This window comes from Petaurus breviceps, unplaced genomic scaffold (assembly GCF_028583685.1).
Source record: "Petaurus breviceps papuanus isolate PSGF00001 unplaced genomic scaffold, PetGlider_PUasm1.0 90845, whole genome shotgun sequence".
Lineage (NCBI taxonomy): Eukaryota > Metazoa > Chordata > Mammalia > Diprotodontia > Petauridae > Petaurus > Petaurus breviceps.
Genome location: NW_027187359.1, coordinates 21,290,693 through 21,311,080, shown reverse-complemented (window position 1 = coordinate 21,311,080; position 20,388 = coordinate 21,290,693). Strand labels below are relative to the sequence as shown.

Below are 20,388 nucleotides of genomic sequence, written 5' to 3'. Positions count from 1 at the left end.
CCTCTGATTCTAGAGTATTGGGGGACATTTTTCTTGATAATTTCTTGAAGTAAGAGGTGTGGCTCTTTCTTTTATCATGGCTTTTAGGTAATCCAATAATTCTTAAATTATTTCTCTTCATTTTATTTTCCATGTCAGCTGTTTTTCCAGTGAGATATTTCACATATTCTTATATTTTTATATTCTTTTGATTGTGTTTCATTATTTCCTGATGTCTCATGGGATCATTAGTTTCCACTTGCTCAGTTCTGATTTTTAAGGAATTATTTTCTTCAGTGAGCATTTGTACCTGTTTTTCCATTTGACCTTTTCTGCTTTTTAAAGAGTTCTTTTCTTCAGTGAATTTTTGTACCTCTTTTATTATTAGTCCAATTATGTGTTTTTTAAGTCACAATTTTCTTCAGTATTTTTTGTGCCTCTTTTATCAAGCTGCTAATTCCCTTTTTATAATTTTCTTGCATTATCCATATTTCTTTTCCCTCCACTATTCTTATCTCTTTGCTTAACTCTTCCAAGAATTCTTGTTGGACTTGTGGTCAATTAGCAGTTTTTCTTTGAGGCTTTTGTTGCAGCTGTTTTCATGCTATTATTTTCTGAGTTTGTGTCTTATTCTTCTCTTCTAAAAAAAAGTCGAACAGATTCTGAAATTAAATTATTTGTATAAATCATACTACATGTCAAATTAAAGATAACATTAGGCAAAGTCCATAAGCTACCATAGTAGCTTTTTATGGTCAAGTTCTTTTTGTTGTTGTTTGCACATTTTCCCAGTCTATTTCTTCACTTTGAACTTTATGTTAAAGTTGGACTTTGCTCCCCGGGGTGGGGTGGGGGGGCAGGGAAGCACTGTCTCAAGTTTCAGACTTTTTCTTTTTTTTTTTTTCAAATGCTTTATTAACTTCTGATTTACATCATTCGTTTCCACCAGATTTTGAGTTACAAATTTTCTCCCCGTATTTCCCCTATCCACTGCCCCAAAATAGCAGTCCCACAGGATATCCTCTCCTTCAATCTTCTCTCTCCTATATTTTCTCCCATACCCCTTTCGACTTTTCCAGTGGATCTCTATGCCCCAGTGCCTGTATATTTTATTTCCCAATTACATGTAAAATAGTATTAATAATAGTATACACACACATATATTTAATTTTAAAACTTTGAATTCCAGATTCATTCCCTTCCTTCCTAGTCACCCACCCTTACTGGGAAGATAAGCAGTTCAGTATAGGTTGTACATGTGTGGCTAATGCAAAACATTAACATAGTAGATATATTGTAAAAGACTGACTATATTTCCCTCCCTCCTATCCCACCTCCCACTTGTTCTGTTCTCTACTTTGATCCCATCCTTTTTCAAAAGTGGGTGCTTCCAACTTCCCCCCACCAGCCTGCCCTCCCTTCCATCATCCCCCCTCTCATCCCCTTCCCCTCCTACTCTCCTGGAGGGTGAGATACCCTATTTAGTGTGTATTTCATTCCCTCCTTAAGCCAAATTCAATGGGAATAAGGTTGACCCATTCCCTTTTGCCTACCTATTCTTCCCCTCCATTGTAACCATTTTCCCTTGCCTCTTCTGTATGAGATAGTTTACCCCAATCTGTCTCTCCCCATCTCCTCTCATTATATTCATCTCTCACCTCTTAATTTCACCTTTTAAGTATCCTCCCTTCCTGTTAAATTGGTCCTGTGCCCTCTATCTATGTATACCTGTAAACGTATATACACATTCACATAAGGTTTCAGACTTTTTCATGTTGCTGTTTTCAGAGCTAGTTCTGAGGGGTCTGCAAGTTTTCAGTGCTTCCGAGGTTGTGTGATCCAGGGAAAAGTGTAATCACTGGCCTCCTGGTCTTTTTTTATCATAAATAGTATTTTATTTTTTCCAATGACATGTAAAGATAATTTTCAACATTCACTTTTATAAGATTTTGAGTTCTAAATTTTTTTCTCCCTCCCACCTCCCCACGATAGCAAACAGTCTGATATAGGTTATATGTGTGCAATCATGTTAAACATTTCCACTTTAGTCATATTATGAAAGAAGAAACAGAACAAAAGGGAAAACTCATGGAAAAAAAAGTGACAATAGTATGTTTCTATCTGCATGCAGACTACATAGTTCTTTCTCTGGATATGGATAGCATTTTTCATCATGAGTCTTGGAATTGTCTTGAATCACTGTATTGCTGAGAAGAGCTAAGACTATCATAGTTGATCATGTGCTCTCATCTTTACCCAGGAAGAGCTTCTGCTCACCTGTAGCTGCCAGTGTAGCCTGTACCTTGTCTTTAAAGTATTTGCTAACTAATACATTATCGTATAACTAGTTTTCAGTGATATTGATTAATCTAGGAGAAGTCAAACATTCTGAAATTGAATTATTCCTATAAATCAAACTACATGCCAAATTAAAGATAGCATATTATATAAGATAGTCTAAATCCAGACTAGACTTCTTAAAAGACTGATTTTATAGCCTTGAAAGTGACCAAAGTTTATGACAATGTTATATTCAAAGACAAACTTTCTGAAAAGGGATATTTTCTAAAACTGTAATATCCAGTTTGAAACTCAAAGTCATATAAAAGTGAATGTGGAAAACTAAAAATAAATTAATTAATTAAATTTTTTGAAAACCTGTACTAGTCATTGTGGACGGAATGTGAAATATTTAAAGAGTGTCTTCTAAGAGGAATGAAAAAACTGATTCATGTATAAAGGAATGATTAGGTGTGTAAAATCAATTATTATTCCTTTTTTGTTTGCAGAAATGGTGTGGCAACTGAAAGAGGATTCTCAGATGATTCTTCAGAAACTAATCATAATGATAGCTTACAAAATATTTCTTCATATCCTCTGGTATGGTATTAATTCCAGTATTTTCTTTTTAATCTTGTCAGAGTTTTTTTATCAATAAAGAATTCTACTGGATAAACATATTTTATGTATAATGAAATATTTAGTTCATTATTATTATATTACTAATAATCCATAATGGCAAATATGATCCTCTTTTGCTCTTTTCACCATTCCTACTTCACTCATGTACTGCATTACTCACAGAACAGATTCCTCCATAAATTTCTTATACTTACAACTTTCAACATGGAGCTTTCTCTTCCCTTGTAATCCACTAGTAAGTCCTCTTAATATACTATCAGAAACACTGCTTTAGAGGAAGTCAATGCTACTGTTTCCCCTTCCCTGTGTGATTGGGACTAGAATAATGGAGTAGCAAGAGAACATGGGAGCAGAATTTAGTTCATTTTATTTCAGTTCAGTTTCATGTCAACAAACATTTGTTAAGTGATTACTGTGTGCTAGATAGTGAGGCAGATGCAAAAAAGTTTAGAAAACAAAATATGTTCATTTATGGAGTAGTAGAAACTTTGATTCAAACATTAGTGACGATAATACTATATAATATCATGGTAAATGATATTTATGTGAAGTACAGGATGAAAGGTCATTACCAATAAGGGGGATTAGGGAGGACTTCATGTAGGAGGAAGGATTGGAGTTGGGGTTTATAGAATGAAAAGTGAAGAAGGTCATGAATAATGTAGATAAAAAAATATGACTAAAGAAATATCTGGACACACTGTGGAAAGGTTCCCTCCAGAATATATTGATAATTGAATTGATTCAATTCCATGAAAATTTTCATTTTCTTTTATTATAGAAATCTAATGGAAATTATCAACAGAAGATTAAAAGGTATTGATTTCAGTTAATCTTATTTTGATTTCATGTACACAGTTTGTTATGTAATTAATGAAATTGTTTTTGAGGACTCAATATATACGGAAACCTCTACATATTGGTGTGAACCCTGTGTAAGGTGGAGTCTCTGAATTCAGATAAAGTGATCTTTCCACTACATTATTCTACCTCCCCTGCTCATGCTAGGCTATCTTTACTGATTTCTTTTTTGTAATTCTTCTGAATATTAATGTTATTTTTTCCACATAAATCTGTCTCCTTTGAAAGGCCAAGCCCAAAGACCAGTTCTGAAGTATGTATCAGTCCAGAAGTGCAGCTCAGTGATCCTTACTTTTGCTACAACCAGTAATTTGTGAAGCAGAGTAAGTCTTAAAACAAAGACAGTGGGGCAGTGAAGAATTAGAGTTGACAAGTGGATTTACACTTTTTTTTCAGGGAATTAATATTTTGTCCAAGACACAAATGGGAAGAAACTCAACCTCACTTTGCATCTGCCTACTAGCCCATCTGTATAGCATGTCTCTTGTAAACAACTTATTGTTGGATTCTGGTATCTAATTCATTCAGTTATGCAATTCCTTTTTATGGGTTAGCTCCTGAAGCTGCGGCTGCTATTTGATATCTGGAATTGCTAAGTTGTCTTCCTTATTTTTTTTTCATTGATTCCCTTGATATTCTTAACTTTTTGTTCTTCCAGATTAATTTCTTTTACTATATTTTCTAGCTATATAAAATAATTTTGGTAGTTTGATTATTATAACCCTGAATTAGTAAATTAATTTAGGAGAATTGTATTTTTTGTAACATTAGCTCAGCCTACCCATGAGCAATTAATATTTATTCCAGTTGTTCAGATCTGTCTTTATTTGTGTGAAAAGTATTTGTGTGTGTGTTTATCTTGACAGGTAGACTTCCAAGTATTTTATATTGTCTGCAGTTATTTTAAAAGGAATTATTTTTTCTCTCTCTTGGTGCTGGACTTTATTGGTAATGTGTAGAAATGCTGATGATTTATGTGGGTTTATTTTATTTCTGTCCTGCAACTTTACTAAAGTTAATTATTTATCTAGTTTTTTTCATGTATTCTCTAGGAGTCTCTAAGTATACCCTCATATCATCTACAAAGAATGATAGTTTTGTTTCCTTATTACCTATTCTAATTCATTCCATTTATTTTTCTTCTCTTATTGCTTATCTGGCATTTCTAGTACAATATTGAATGATAGTGGTGATAATGGGCATCTTTGCCTCTCCCCTGATCTTCTTGGGATGGCTTCTAACTTATCCACATTACAGATAATGCTTGCTGAGGTTTTAGATAAATACTGCTTATCATTTTAAGAAAAGCTCCATTTCTTCTTATGCTTTTCCATGTTTTTAGTAGGAAAGAATGTTTTATTTTGTCAAAAGCTTTTTCTGCATCTATTGAGATAATCACATGATTTCTGTTTTTATTGCTATTGATATGGTGTGTTATGCTGATAGTTTTCCTCATATTAGTCATGATATATGATCTTTGTAATATATTGCTGTAATCTCCTTGCTAGTGTTTTATTTAAAATTTTTGCATCAATGTTCATTGGGGACATTGGTCTATAGTTTTCTTTCTCTGTTTTCACTCTTCCTGGTTTAGATATCAGCACCATATTTGTGTCATAAAAGGAATTTTGAGGGATTCCTTCTTTGTCCATTTTCCCAAATAGTCTATATAGTATTAGAATTAATTGTTCTTTAAATATTTGGTAGGATACACTTGCAAATCCATCCAATCCTGGGAATTTTTTTAGGGAGCTCATTGATGGCTTGTACAGTTTCTTTTTTCTATGATAGGGTTATTTAATTCTTCTATTCTATTATTAATCTGGGCAATTTGTATTTTTGTAAATATTCATCCATTTCACTTAGATTATCAGATTTATTGGCATGTAATTGGGCAAAATAGCTCCTAATAACTGCTTTAATTTCATCTTCATTGGTGGTAAATTCAACTTTTCCATTTTTTGTACTGGTAATTTGGTTTTCTTCTTTCTATTTTTAAAAAATAAAATTAGGTAATGGTTTACATATTTTATCATGGTTTTTTTTTAATAAAGCCAAATCATTCAGTGGTTTTCTTTAAATTTTATTTATATCACTTGATTTTTCAGGATTTCCAATTTGGTGTTTAATTGGCAGTTTTTTATTTGTTTTTTTTTTAAGATGTACACCCAATTTATTGATCTTTTCTTTCTCTTTTTATTGATGTAAAACATTTAGAGCTATAAATTTTCCTCTAAGTAATGCTTTGGCTACATCCCATAAATTTTGGTATATTGCCTCATGGTAGTCATTCTCTTTATTTTATTTTTTTCTTTTTGGAGGGCGATTGGAGTTAAGTGACTTGCCCATGGTCACATGGCTAGTTTTTGTGTTAAGTGTCTGAGGCCAGATTTGAATTCAGGTCCTCCTGACTCCCGGTCCAGTGTTCTATTCACTGAGCCATCTAGCCGCCCCAGACATTCTCTTTAAAGAAATTATTATAGATTGTTTCCAAGATTTTTTCATTGACCCACTCATTCTTTAGGATTAAATTATTTATTTCCCAGTTAATTTTAAATCTGTCTTTCTGCAGCCCTTTACTGAATGTAATTTATATTGCATTATGATCTGAAAAGGATACATTTAATATTTTTGCTTTTCTACATTTGGCTGTGAGATTTTAATGTCCTAATACATGGTCAATTTTTGTGTAAGTGCTAGATACCCTGGGAAAAAGGTATATTCCTTTCTATTCCCATTCAATTTTCTCCCAAAATAATATTTATTATATCTAACTTTTCTAAAATTTTATTCATCTCCTTAACTTCTTCTTTATTTTTTTGTCAGACATATTTAAGCTCTCCTTCAAAAATTTAGATGCTATACCATTTGGTGTAGATATGTTTATTATTGGTATTATTTCATTGTCTTTTGGCAAAATGTAATTTCCTTGCCTATCTCCTTTTAATTAGAACTATTTTTGCTTTTGCTTTGTCTGCAATCATGATTGCTATCCCCTCTTCTTCTCCTTTTTTTTTTTTACTTCAGCTAAAGCATAATAGATTCTGTTCCATCCCCTTACTTTTGCTCTGTGTATGTCTCTCTACTTCTGGTATGTTTATTATAAAGATCATGTTGTAAGATTCTGGTTTCTAATCCACTCTACTATCTACTGTTTTATGGGTGAGTTCATCCCATTCTCATTAACATTTTATGATTACTATTTTTCTCTATCCTATTTTTCTCCCCCTCCTCCCCTACCTCCTCCTCCTACCCCTCCTCCTCCTCCTTCCTCTTCTTCTTCTCCTCCCTCTCCTTCCTTTCACCCATTCCCTCCATCCAAAGTGTTTTGCTTCTGACCACTACCTTCCCCAAACTGCCCTTCCTTCTATCAGTCCCTGTCCCTGCCTTCTCTCATCCCCCTTCCTCTTCTTTCTCTGTAGGACAATATAGATTTCTATACTCAACTGACTGTCTCCATTATTTCCTTTTTCAGTCAATTCTGATGAGAATAAGGTTCAAAGGTTGCTGGCCACCCCCTCCCCCTTTTCTCCCTCCACTGTAAAAGCTCTTCCTTGAATACCTCTTTTATGTGAGAAAATTATCCCCATTCTACTCCTTCCCCTTTCTCCCAGTGCATCCCTCTTTCTTTCCCCTTATTTTAATTTTTTTGGATATCATCCCATTATAGTCAATTCATGCCCAGGCTCTCTATTTATACTTCTTTTAACTACCCTAATAATGATAGTTCTTAGGAATTATAAGTATCATCTTCCCTTGTAGGAATATAAAGTTTATTCATATTGAATACCTTAGAATTTCTCTTTCCTGTTTACCTTTTTATACTTCTCTTGACTCTTGTGTTTGAATGACATATTCAGCTCTGGTCTTTTCATCAGGAATGCCTGAAAAACCTCTATTTCACTAAATCTTCATTTTTACGCTTTAAGGATTATATTCTCTTTCACTGGGTGGGTGATTCTTGGTTGTATAGCTCCTTTGCCCTCTGGAATCACATTCCATGTCCTCCAGTTCTTTAATGTAGAAGCTGCTAAATCTTGTATTTTCCTGACTGTGGCTCCATGATATTTGAATTGTTTCTTTCTGATTGCTTGTAATATTTTCTCCTTGACCTGGGAACTCTGGAATTTGGCTATGATATTCCTGTAAATGTTAATTTTGCAATCTCTTTCAGGTGGTGATCAGTGGATTCTTTCAATTTCTGTATTACTGTCTGGTTCTAGGATTTTGAGATGTGAGGGCAGTTTTCCTTGATAATTTCTTGAAATATAGTGTTTATGCTTTTACTTTGATCATGACTTTCAGGTAATCCTACAATCCTTAAATTATCTCTCCACAATCTATTTTCCAGGTCAGTTGTTTTTCCTATGAGATATTTCATATTTCCTTCTATTTTTTCATTCTTTTGATGTTGTTTGATTACTTCTTGGTGTCTCATGGAGTCATTAGCTTCCACTTGCCAAATTCTACTTTTTAAGGAAGTGTTTCCTTCAGTGAGTTTTTGTACCTTCTTTTCCATTTGATCAAGTCTACTTTTTAAGGAATTATTTTCTTCTGTGAATATTTGTATATCTTTTCTCATTTTTTTGTGCTTCCTTTACCAAGCTGTTGATTCTTTTTTTTTGTGATTCTCTTGCATCACTCTCATTTCTTTTCCCAATTTTTCCTCTACCTCTCTTATTTGATTTTTACAATCCTTTTTGAGCTCTTTCGGGAATTTTTGGGGGGATCTGACACCAATTCACATTTTTCTTGGAGGCTATGCATGTAGCCATTTTGACATTGTTGTCCCCTTCTGATTTTGTGTTTTGATTTTCCCTGTTACCATAGTAACTTTCTACACATAGATTCTTTTTGTTTGTTTGTTCATTTTCCCATTTTATTTCTTGACTTCTAACTTTATGTTAAAGTTGCTCTCTCTTCCTGTGGTGGAAAGCACACTGTCTCAAACTTCAGGTTTTTTTGTGCAGCTGTTTTCAGAGGGAATTCTAGGAACCTGTAAGTTTTCCATTTTTCCATAGTGGTATGTTCTAAGGAGAGGTGTGGTCACTGCTCTCCTGGAGTATACTCTGGTCTATGAATGACCACAAGCACTCCTTTCCACCTGAAACTGTGACCAGGGTCCCTGCTCCCCTGAGGCTGAGAACTCTATTGTGCTAGTGCTCTTCCTCACCCTGAGACTGCAACCTGGGCCCATGACCTGGATCACCATATGGGCAATGCAACAGAGTCTTGCACCCACTGCCAGCAAGTTTCCCCTGTAATCTCTTTCCGACTAGTTGTCTGGACCCTTTACCAGCTATGAACTGAGAGCTTCTGACTCACTGCTGCTTTTTCAGTTGCCCCCAAGGTCTGTGCTAGACTGTGCTCCACTCTCACCCCAGTGAGACAGACTTTTCCTGTTGACCTTCTTAATTGCCTTAGTCCGGAAAATTGTTTCACCCTGTCCTTCTGTTGGTGCTGCCACTCTAGAATTCATTTTTAGGTGTTATTTTAAAGTTGTTTGGAGGGGAATTTGGGAGAGGTTGTGTGAATGAATCCCTGCCTTTTCTCTGCTAATGTGGCTCCACCTTCACTCTCACACTCTAAGAAAGGGGTTTTTCTAAGAAATAATGTAGAGGGGAAAAAAAGGAAGGACTTGAAACTTGGTTTGAATGGAAACAATACTGATGTCTCCAGCTTGGGGAGATGGAACAAAAAAAATAAGGTATTGATGAATCGTAGAAATGCAGAGCTGGATCATCTTTAGGATGATCTAGTCCAGAGTTATAAAATATATGTCCCACTTCTGAATGATGCTGGAACCAAATTAAAATGTACTTGGGAAATATTTAGTAAAATAAATAAAAATATAATAAAACATAGCTGATTTTAGTTTGTGGTCTTCTAAGTCAGTATGTGACTCAAAGACATCCTTTTATTTGGTTTAGTGCCCCCATTTCTATTTGAGTTTGATACCACTGATATAGTTCAATCTCATAATATTACAGATGAAACAACTGAGGTCCAAGAGATGAATTATTTTTCCCAAGGCCATATAGCTAGTTGCAGTTTGGAGAATAGAAACACCTCCCAGGGTGTTGTGAGGGAAACATTATATAAACTGTAGCATGCTATATAAATGAACTATTATCTAATTGGATTAGAATTCCTTCAGGTTTTCACTTTCTGCATTTTCAGACCTTTGGCACCCACTTTTGATAAATCGCCTGTCAATAATGAGAAAAAAGAAAATATTCTCACTAGCAATGAAAGGTAAGTGGGGAAATGAGATGTGTTTGATTAAATGAAATAATATTTGTAAAGCTCTTAGTACAGTGCTTGGCACATAGTAAGCACTCTATGATTGTTTTTCCTGCCTCCCTCTCCCTGAATTAAGATGATAAACACAGAAGGGATCCAAGAAAACATGAATATTCCACTTGCATCTGCTGAGGCTCCATCATAATCTGGTTCAGACAAATAAAGTCAAACACATAACTGTTCCCAAGAAATAGCCTCTATTCAGACATAGCACAATTTCTAGATGACCCACAGCTATGGAAACTATACATTTTGTCTGAGGTAGACTGAAGAACTTAGAGTTTCCTATAAATACTCAAGTCTAGGCTAAGTAGATCTTTGATACCTTTGAATACACCAGTCATGAGTGGGTTTGATAAAGTTAAACACAGGGTTTAGAAAAATTCCCTTGGTATCAGAGTCTGGATTCATGTATATCATCAGTCACTCCAGCTGTCTCAGTCTTCATGTCTTTATTCCCTCTTTTTTCTGGGGATAATACTCCAGCAAAGCCAACCTGTATCAGTGCCTTACATTTCTGCCAAGGTGGATCCCTCTATTCAGGCCTTCGATCCATTCCTTTCAGTGTTCTTTGGGAGCTTGGTCCTTTGAAAGTTCATATTTTGTGTTTTATTATAGTCTCTGTCTACTGGTTCCTTCTGCATTGCTTTTTTTTTTCTTTTTGGAAGGGGAAGGTTAGGCAGTTGGGGTTAAATGACTTGCCCAAGGTAACATGGCCAGTTTTGTGTGTGTGTGTTTAGTTTCTGAGGTCGGATTTGAACTCAGGTCCTCCTGACTTCAGGGCCAGTGCTCTATTCACTGTGCCACCTAGCCGCCCCACCATTACTTTCAAATATACTCAGGTTTCCTTAACATTTTTTCATATCAAATTAAAAATTTTCAATGAACAAAAGTCTGGGTTTTTCCTCCCTTTTATCTCTCCTCTTATTGGAAAAAAAAGTTTTTAGCAAATATATATAGTCAAGCAGAATCAGTTTCCAAATGGCCACGTACAAAATATATATATATATATATATACACACACATATATTTTCAATCAGAATCTGGAGTCCTTCTCTTTTTTGTCAGGAGGTAGTTATTTATTTATTATTATTTTTTATTAGTTATTAGTTATTTATTGCATCCTGTGTCCTCTAGAATCATGGAATAGTGGTTGGCCATTTCTTTGCTTATAGATTTTCATTTTTTCAAAGTTGTTAGTTTTCACAATGTTGTTGTTGTATAAATTACTCCCCTGGTTCTGCTCATTTCACTCTACCTCATTTCATACAAGTCTTCCTAGGTTTCTGTAAAACTGACCCTTCCATAATCTCCAGCATCATCGTGTTCAATTATATTCTTATGCCACAATCTATTCAGGCATCTTTCAATTCTTAGGTGTCCCATACTTTCCTGTTCTTTGCCACTACAAAAAAAAGAGCTACTATCAATATTTTTGTACATATGGGTCCTTTTCCTCTTTCTTTGATCTCTTTGGCCTACTATAATGGGTCAAAGTGTAGTATTGTTGGGTCAGTACTATCCAGCTAGTTGCAGTTGTCCTTTGTTTTCAAAGAGGACCATGACATCAGGGAACATAGTGTAACCACCTAAAATTCCTGCCTATACGGCTAAATGGGCAATATTTCAACCCAGATGGTAACATAAAAGTATATTTTTTTATTTAAATGCAGAAGATTAAAGGTGAGAGCAAACATCAAATGCGTAAATCTATATTTGGATTTTGAGATGTATGCATTAATCTACATTACATCTTGAGAATAATCTAAATACCAGTTCTCACAAGACTCAATAGGTACATACAAGACATGTACAGAATAGAAGGATGGCAACCTTAGAGAGGAAGGCACAAGAAACTGATGGGGTTGCAAAAAGTATGCTAAAGAAAGTTACTTGAACTTAGTCTTAAAACCAAGGATGCTAAAAGATGAAGAAGGTGAGGAGAGAAGGCATTATAAACCAAGGGGACAGCCAGTGCCAAAGCATGGAGAAAGGAGATGGAGCATTATTAGGAAAGCATTGTTTGGAAAATTCAACTATAGCTGGACATGGTGTAAGGAGGGAATAAGAAGATTGGAAAGGACCAGGTTTTTAATAAGTGCCAAACAAGGGAGTTTATATCTGATCCTAGAGGTAATAGGGAGCCATTGTAGTTTCTTGAGTAGAGAAAGCAAAATGATTACCTTTTAGATAAATTACTTTGGCAGCCATCTAGGTAAAAGATGATGAGGACCTGAACTAAAGTGGTAGTTATGTGAGTGGCAAGAAAGTAATATATGATGCTATGGAAAAAAATTACAACATTTGGCAAATGAGTGGACATGTTGTGTGAGTTGTTGGTATGAGTTGGGTGAGGAGTTAAGCATGAAATCAAGAATACAAAACTGGATGATTGGGGGGATAATGATTTTTCAACAGTAAGTAAACAGGGACAGGTGGGAGAAGGGTGGGATTGAGGAAAAACAGTGAGTTCTATTTTGTGCATACTGAGTTTGAAACCCTTATGGTATACTTGTTTAATAAGTATAATACAAGGTAATGCAACCTATGAGAGGAGAAAAAACTGATATAAAGTACACTAGAAAAATTTGAAGATTGAGAGAAAACTGCAGCTAGTGAGCTTAGAGAAAAGTTAACAGAGGATGTGGCACTAAAGAAGGGAAGAATTTTAATAGGCAGAGATAAGAAAAGTGTGTATTCTAGGCATGGGAGAGAGCCTATGTGAATGTTCAGAGATAGAAGAAGGGAGGACAAGATTGAGGAATAGCTAGTACTCTAGTTTGGTTAGAACATATTGTGTGTGAAATGAGACTGGAACTGTTACTGGGCTGTAACCAAACAGTGCAGCATTTTATTTTCATTTATTTATTTATTTGTGTGTTTTTTTAGAGGGGGGAAGGCAGGACAATTGGGGTTTAGTGACTTGGCCAAGGTCACATGGCTAGTAAGTGTTAAGTGTCTGAGGCCAGATTTGAACCCAGGTCCCCCTGACTCCAGGGCCAATGCTCTATTCACTGTGCCACCTAGCCACCCCCAGTGCAGCATTTTAAATGCCAGGCTAAAGTGTTCATATTTTGTCTGCCTCACAGGTAATAAGGGACCACTCACTACAGGTTCTATCTAACTCTAAAGTACAGAAAAATAAGACAGAAGTCTGAACACTCTCTCTACAATGACACAGGCATTGTAGCTGGACACTCTGAACAAAGTAGAGAAAAATCTCAATGAATTTTTGAGATGAACTCTTTTAATGGAGTTGGTCTTTCACTAACTTAATGATAAGAAAAAAACCAAATTGTTAAACTAATTGTAAAATGGAGCCAACCCAGAGGATAATGTACAAATTAGGCATTTGAATGAATCAAAAAGAAAGTAATGCAATAAGACAAAGAATCATAGGCCACACTTCAGGATTACCTTTGGATCCGCAAAATAGATAAAGCATTGGTGGCAGCTAGGTGGCACAGTGAATAGAGCACCAGCCCTGGAGTCAGGAAGATCTGAATTCAAATTAGGCCTCAGACACTTAACACACTTACTAGCTGGGTGACCTTGGGTAAGTCACTTAACCCCAATTGCCTTGCCCCCTCCAAAAATTAAAAATAAAAATAGATAAAGAATTTGTTAAGCACCTACTACACACATGGAACTCTAGATGTCAATTAACTGAGTCCAGGAGATTGAATTAATGGGGAGTCCAGTTCCTGACTAGATGAGCTAGAGAATCATGGTCCTGGACAAAGGGAAGCTGTAGGAAGCCACATGGAGCTTAGAGAAAGAAAAGCTATAAGAAGTCAGGTAGAGGGGCGGCCAGGTGGCTCAGCGAGTAAGAGAACCGGCTCCAGCGTTGAGAAGACCTGGAGATCGAATCCCGGGCTCAGACACTTAGCACCCACCCAGAAACACCTGGCCGTGTAACCTTGAGCAAGTTACTTAACCCCAATTGCTTTAAAAAAAAAAAAGTCAGGTAGAGTAGAAAAAAACAAAAGCTCAGCAGAGGGAACTGTCATAGAGAAGTAGGCCAGGACTTAAGGAACAAGGCAGCTTAGGCCAAGTGGGCACCAAAGGAGATAAGTTAGGACAGAAGAGCTGTTGCTGAAGCTGCCTCCCTCCCCCAACCCTAAGACAGTAATTATCTGTCTCTTTCACTTCCATGAATCCCATTATGGGATCCTAAAGCCTTTTGCTCTGGCCAAGGAATAGGGAAAATTTATTTACTATTCCCTTGTTTTACCTGTTTACTTTGTCTTAGAAACATTGGTAACCACTAAGAATCACTAGACAGGATTGTAATTATGGGGAAATACAGATAGAAGGAAGTAACTGGAGGGGAAACATCTCAAGTGAAAATATAAAGATAGATTGTTATCCATCCATCTCAAAACACTAAGTTGTTTTTCAACAAGTAAAGATTTTTACTAGGAGCTGGGAGATAACAAATGACAAACTGCCGGAAAACAGCTGCATTTTTGGTAGAACTGTGAATTTGGTCCAGCCTTTCTAGAAAATAACTTGGAACCATGCCCCAAAAGTTACTAAACTGTGCATACCCTTTGACCTAGCAATATTAGCTGTATGCATCTTGGATAGTACTAATTAGACTCCCTCTTTGATCCCTGATAATGAAAAAATTGAGTCTATATGTATCATATTCCCATATATGAATGTAAGTAGTTCAGTCTTGTCTTAGTCACTGTATTTTCTTTTTGCTAGAAAATATCGGAATATGCAGGTTTCTTGTAATAATAAGTACATTTGACTTTAGATTATTGCATGCTTAGATCTTAGCTTAAAAGGACCAGGGTCTCCCATTGCATCCTGGGCCATCTCCAGTCTTCCTGATGAATATCTGGCCACTGGACCCAGACGGCTCTGGAGGAGAAAGTGAGGTTGGTGACCTTGTACAACCCTCCCTCACTCAAATCAAAGGCAAATACAAGTCATGTCATCAACTCCCTGATGTCATGGTCCTCTTTGAGAATGAAGGACAAAACACAAACAACACACAACCTATTTATGTACATGTTGTCTCTCCTGTGTAAACTTCTTCAGAGTAGGTGCTATTTTTTCTTTTTCTTTTTTTGGAGGACAATTGGGGTTAAGTGACTTGCCCAAGCTAACATGGCTAGTTTTTCTTTTAAGTGTCTGAGGTTGGATTTGAACTCAGGTCCTACTGACTCCAGGGCCAGTGCTCTATTCACTGCGCCACCTAGCCACTCCATGTTTTGGGGTTTTTTTTTTGTTGTTGTTTTTTTAATTTTTTTTCTTTGTATCTTCAGCATCTAATACAGAGTTTGTTTGCTGGCATATAACAGAATAAATGCCTATTAATTAAGTATATATCTCTCTATAGAATGTAAGCTTCTTGAGGACAGAGACAATCATTTTTCATTTGTAAACCCAAGGTTCTGACTAGTCCTCTTGTCTTCTTTCTACAAACTGCTCAGTTAATAACCTCATTAGTTCCTATTGTTTTATCATCTCTTTACAGATGACTCTCAGATCTAGATATCTAGCCCTGGTCTCTCTCCTGATCTCTAGTCCCTGTAGCGGCAAGCACCCCAAGCACGTCCTCAGGGTTTGCTGCTACCACAGGTTCTTGGATCTGCTTTGTTAAAGGAAAGCAACTCAAAATGGGTTAACAAGCTTACTTTAATCAGTCAGACATACATCGTTTACCTTGTTCAGGGAAAAAGTCAGCACCCTGAACTTCAAAGTATACAGGCAGAATTATCAAGACAGAAACAGATCAAGTAGACAGCTTTCCAAACTGTCCAGCCATTACATCCATACCCAGTCAACATCTGGGTTTCCACATCTGGGTTTTTCAAAGCCAGGGGACTCTCAACAACGGCTTCCCAGAATTCAGATCAAATCACAGAACACTTCTCAAAGTGAGTCCCAAAACAAAGCTACACATCAGGGCTTATATAGCCTTCTCCTGGCTCAGAGAATGTAACAACCTTATTGACTCACTGGCCAATCAAGAAGTATCTACTGAAAAACAAGCCTCCCACCCCAGGCTTCAGGTGCACTTTAGCCTAGGGGCAGGGAAGATCTTTAAAATTTACATTCGCATTATAGTCCCACACCAGCAGCTCTCTATTGGACAGCCTAGATATCCCATAGGAATTATAAACTGAATGTGTCCAAAACAGAACTCTGTATCTTTCCCCCTAACCCACTTCCCTTTCCTGTTTTCGTCAAGGGAACAACAATCCTTCCAATCTCTTATGTTTATAACCTTCAGTGTTATTCTCAATCCCTCACTCTTCTGCGACCCCACATATCTGATCAAGTGCCAAATCTCATCATTTCTTCTTACACTTCTCTTACTCCTCCCTCCACACATGGCTGTCACCTTAGTTCTGGCCATTACCTTTTTCCTGGACTTCTGCAATAATTTAGTTTCCCTTTCTGAAATCTACCCCCTCTCCAAATCCATCTTCCATATAATTACCAAGATTATTTTTTCTAAAGTTCAGTTTACCTCTAACTTGCCTAGGTCACATAACTAGTAAGGTGTTTGAGATTGGTTTTGAATCCAGGTTGCTGACTCTAGGCCCAGCACACTATCCCATTTGGCCATCTGTCTGCCTCTTTAATTTATTGATTTGTTTCTCTGCCAAGTACCTTGACCATAGGTGTCTTTGACTAAATTGCATTGATTTCTAGTGAATTCAGTCATATTCTAATTACCAGAATAGAGTTCACTTCTCCCAATAATAGTAATAAATGTCATTTATAGCATGCCTTAAAATTTGCAAAGCACTTTGTATGTTATCTCCTGCATTGACCCTTCTATTTTACTGTTATATTGTTTTGTTTTGTTTTTTGCCTTTTGGAGGACAATTGGGGTTAAGTAACTTGCCCAAGGTTGCACGACTTTTGTGTGTGTGTGTGTGTGGGGAGGGTGTATGTGTGGGTGTGTGTGGGTATTAAGTGTCTGAGGCCGGAACTAAACTGAGGACCTCCTGACTCTGGGGCTGGTGCTTTACTCACTGTGCCACCTAGCTGCTCCTATATTGTTTCTTTTTAATTAATTGGCTTTATTTGATTGTTTTTCATTTATAAAAGTCTGTCTGCCATATTTGGGTCCAGGCTTAAGCTGAGGAGGCCTGGTCCTACTTTGTTAGGCATTTGGCATGCATTGCTTAAAAAATCAATATGCTCAGAAGATTGAAGCTTTATTTTCCTTAGTCATTTCATTTTCATTCACCACAATATCTAGGCTGCAGAGTAGGGAAGAGGTAAAGCTAGGGAACATATTATTATTGCTTTTCTAATGTCCTTATGATTCTAAGACTTATTCTAAGTCCTTATGATTCCTGAGCACTGGTTTTATACTTAAATGGCTGTGGTAGTGCTTCTTGCTAGAACAATGAGCATGGGACCTGTTATATTGTAGGATAGAGATGGAAGGATCTTCTTCCACCATCTTGGATGAGTTTTCTCATATAAACTTCAGGGCCAAAGGGAAGTAACCAAATGGTTCATAATACTTTAAAACCTCAAAATAACTAATAAACTGTCTTACTTTAAGGTTTCTCAACGATTTTAAAAACATAGAATTACTTAACAGTGGTGGATTTGGACAAGTTTTTAAAGGAAGACACAGACTTGACAAGAACTCTTATGCCATCAAACGTGTTATATTTGATAATGAGTAAGTAGAGAACTTTTAAGTTACTTTTAAGGCATTGAGATCATTGGCATTAGAACAGTCTTTCTTCTGATTATTATAAAACTTGCTCCTGTTTCTTTTTAGGCTTTCTTAAAACTGACCTGGTCCTCTCAGTAGATAGTGAAAAAACTCATTTATTAATTATGTGCTAGACACTATAAAAAGGAATATATTTTGAGACTCACCTAATTTCTCCCTCGTTTTTAATGGACTCATTGATCTTGTTTGAATGGTAAATTCATTTTAATGGAGGTTGTTCCTAATAGTAGGAAGGTAATATCTTAATTCAGAGCTGGAAGGGACTTCAGAAGCCAATTATTCCAGCCATCTCATTTTACTGAAGAGAAATTGAAACCCAGAGATGCTTGATGACTTTCCCAGCCAGCACAACAGTAGCAAATGGCAAAACTGAAATTTAATTGGAAATTAATTTTCTAGATCAAAATCCAAACTGTTTTCATCATACCATCAGATGGAAGGGAAATAGAGCTCATTTAGTTCTACTTCCTTTTTAATAATGAAAAAACTGACTCCCAGAGAAGGTACATCAACTTACCCAAGGTCACCCCATTTGTTAATAGAAAAGAAGATATTGTTACTTTCTGGTCCAGATCCTCTTTTCCACTGACTTTTTTGGTATGTGTGTTGTTGAAGTAGCCTGCAGGTGCAGGACTATGTACAATGTGGCAGTTCTGTAGCCTCCTATTAAGTTCCAGTTCATAGATGCAGAGCAGAGAAGAGTAGTCATAGGTATGAACTCTAGCTGCATATTGGTCAAGGAACAAGTTCTGGAAGCAAATAGTAGTGTGTGGCTCTGATTCTAGCAGCAGCAGAGCATGCCCTAGTTCTCAACTCCAGCCCAGCATGGAAGCCTTCAGTGGAATTACCAGAGCAGTAGTCCCAGACCAAAGGGAAGTCTGAAGTTCAGTCTCTCTGGACCTGTAGAGTTTCCCAGTGTGGCTAAAAGTAGGTGAGTCTAATAGCAGTCTACTGAAACTCCCAAACCAGTCAGAAGCTGAAAGATCAACCCTGGACTAGGAAGCTGCAGAGCTCAGACAAGGAGGACAGTAAGCAGACCTTGTCCTGGATCATATTACTTTGAGAGCACTGAAAACTTGCAGACCTTAAGCCTGAGCTGTGAAAGCAGCTGAATATTTTAAGAGGACAAGGCCAGTCATTCCCCAGACATTAAGTATGCAAAGCCCAGAAAGAACATAAATTTCAAAGTCAAGAAATAGATTGAAAAAATAAGCAAATAACAACAACAAAAATCCCATCATAAAGAGCTATTATGGACATAGGAAAGCTCAGGATACAAACCCAGAAGAAGAGACTGACTCAAAAACATCTACCAAAAAAGCCTCAAAGCAAAATGCAACTTGGATGCAACTCCAACAAGAATCTCTAGAAGAGGTAAAGCAAAAGTTTTTTTTTTTTAAAGAGCAAAACATGATTTGAAAAAGTAAATGGGAGAAGCAAAGGAAAAAAATGGGGGAAAGCAATAAAGGCTATGGAAGAAATATATAAAAAGAGAATTACTATCTTGGAATATGAAGTACAAAACTTTACCAAAGAAAATAGTGCCTTGGCCCAGACCACATGGCACGCAGAGGCCTGGATGAGGCCTGGTCAATGTGGTGGCAAGTTGATCCACCAACTGCAAGAGCCATTGCCAGGTTTATCACTGCAGGATTGGGATCTGATGGAGCAGGGTAAGAGACAAATGCAGGGCCCATGGCAGTGGCAGCAGCTACTCCTGGGACTACCAACCCATAGCCTGGAAATTTAAAAAGCACCTATCTGAACTTCCAAGGACCAGGATGGCAGAGTGAACCCCAGCTGCTCCAATCCCCCCCTCTGACTCTGAAAGCACAGCAATTATTGCCCCAGAACAAAATTTTAAACAGTAAGGGCTTGGGAACCCTAGAGGAAGGGCATGGCTAAGGCCCTGCCTCAAAATGGGTAAAAAACAGACTGCAAAGACAAAGACTCTAGAATCCTGTTATTGTGAGAGGGAGGAACCAAATTCAGAAAGAGACAGTATTGACTCCACACCCAAAGCTGAAGCCTCAACAGGGAATATGAACTGGTCTCAAGCAAAGAAAGAATTCTTAGATGAGCTCAAAAGGAACTTTGAAAACCAAATTAGAGAGGTAGAAGATAAAATGAATAATTCTTTTAAAATCTAAATTGCAAAATTAGAAAAACATTACAATAAAGAAAACAGCTCTTTAAAAAGAAAAATGTGTGAACTAAAAATGAAATCTGAACATATGGAAAAGGAGCTTCAAAAACTAAATGAGGAAAATAATTCGCTAAAAATTAGAATCAACTAAATTGAAGCTAATGACTCCATGAGCCACTAAGAATCAGTCAAACAAAACATCAAGAATGAAAAATTCGCAGGTCCCCTAAAGGACTCTTGCCTGCTTCTCATGGAAGTGTAACAATAAACTTCTACAACTCTCACTCCAATTAAGCCTGAGACCTTGAATTCTTTCCAGACGATATTGCAGGTTTTCTGGTCTTAGATAAGATCAGAATTCCTGCTGAACCTATTGGGATCCCATCCCCCATCACAGGCAGAGAACTATCACTCCAAACCATCCATAAATAACATTGATTCATCAAAATTTGAG

General features: G+C 36.7%; 2 protein-coding genes across 6 annotated transcripts in view; one reads left to right on the top strand and one right to left on the bottom strand.

Annotated features, from left to right (window-relative positions):
• The window catches only part of CEBPZOS (CEBPZ opposite strand), a 295,755-nt gene that overhangs the window by 123,082 nt on the left and 152,285 nt on the right, over nucleotides 1–20,388 (bottom strand). The gene's annotated exons all lie outside the window — the stretch shown is intronic.
• The window catches only part of EIF2AK2 (eukaryotic translation initiation factor 2 alpha kinase 2), a 91,862-nt gene that overhangs the window by 49,974 nt on the left and 21,500 nt on the right, over nucleotides 1–20,388 (top strand). For all 5 annotated transcript variants that reach the window (XM_069072202.1, XM_069072199.1, XM_069072200.1 and 2 more), the window contains 4 exons: nucleotides 2,769–2,859; nucleotides 3,683–3,717; nucleotides 9,943–10,017; nucleotides 17,609–17,731. In XM_069072202.1, coding sequence (XP_068928303.1) covers nucleotides 2,769–2,859; nucleotides 3,683–3,717; nucleotides 9,943–10,017; nucleotides 17,609–17,731 — 324 coding nt within the window. The remainder of the gene's footprint in view (nucleotides 1–2,768; nucleotides 2,860–3,682; nucleotides 3,718–9,942; nucleotides 10,018–17,608; nucleotides 17,732–20,388) is intronic.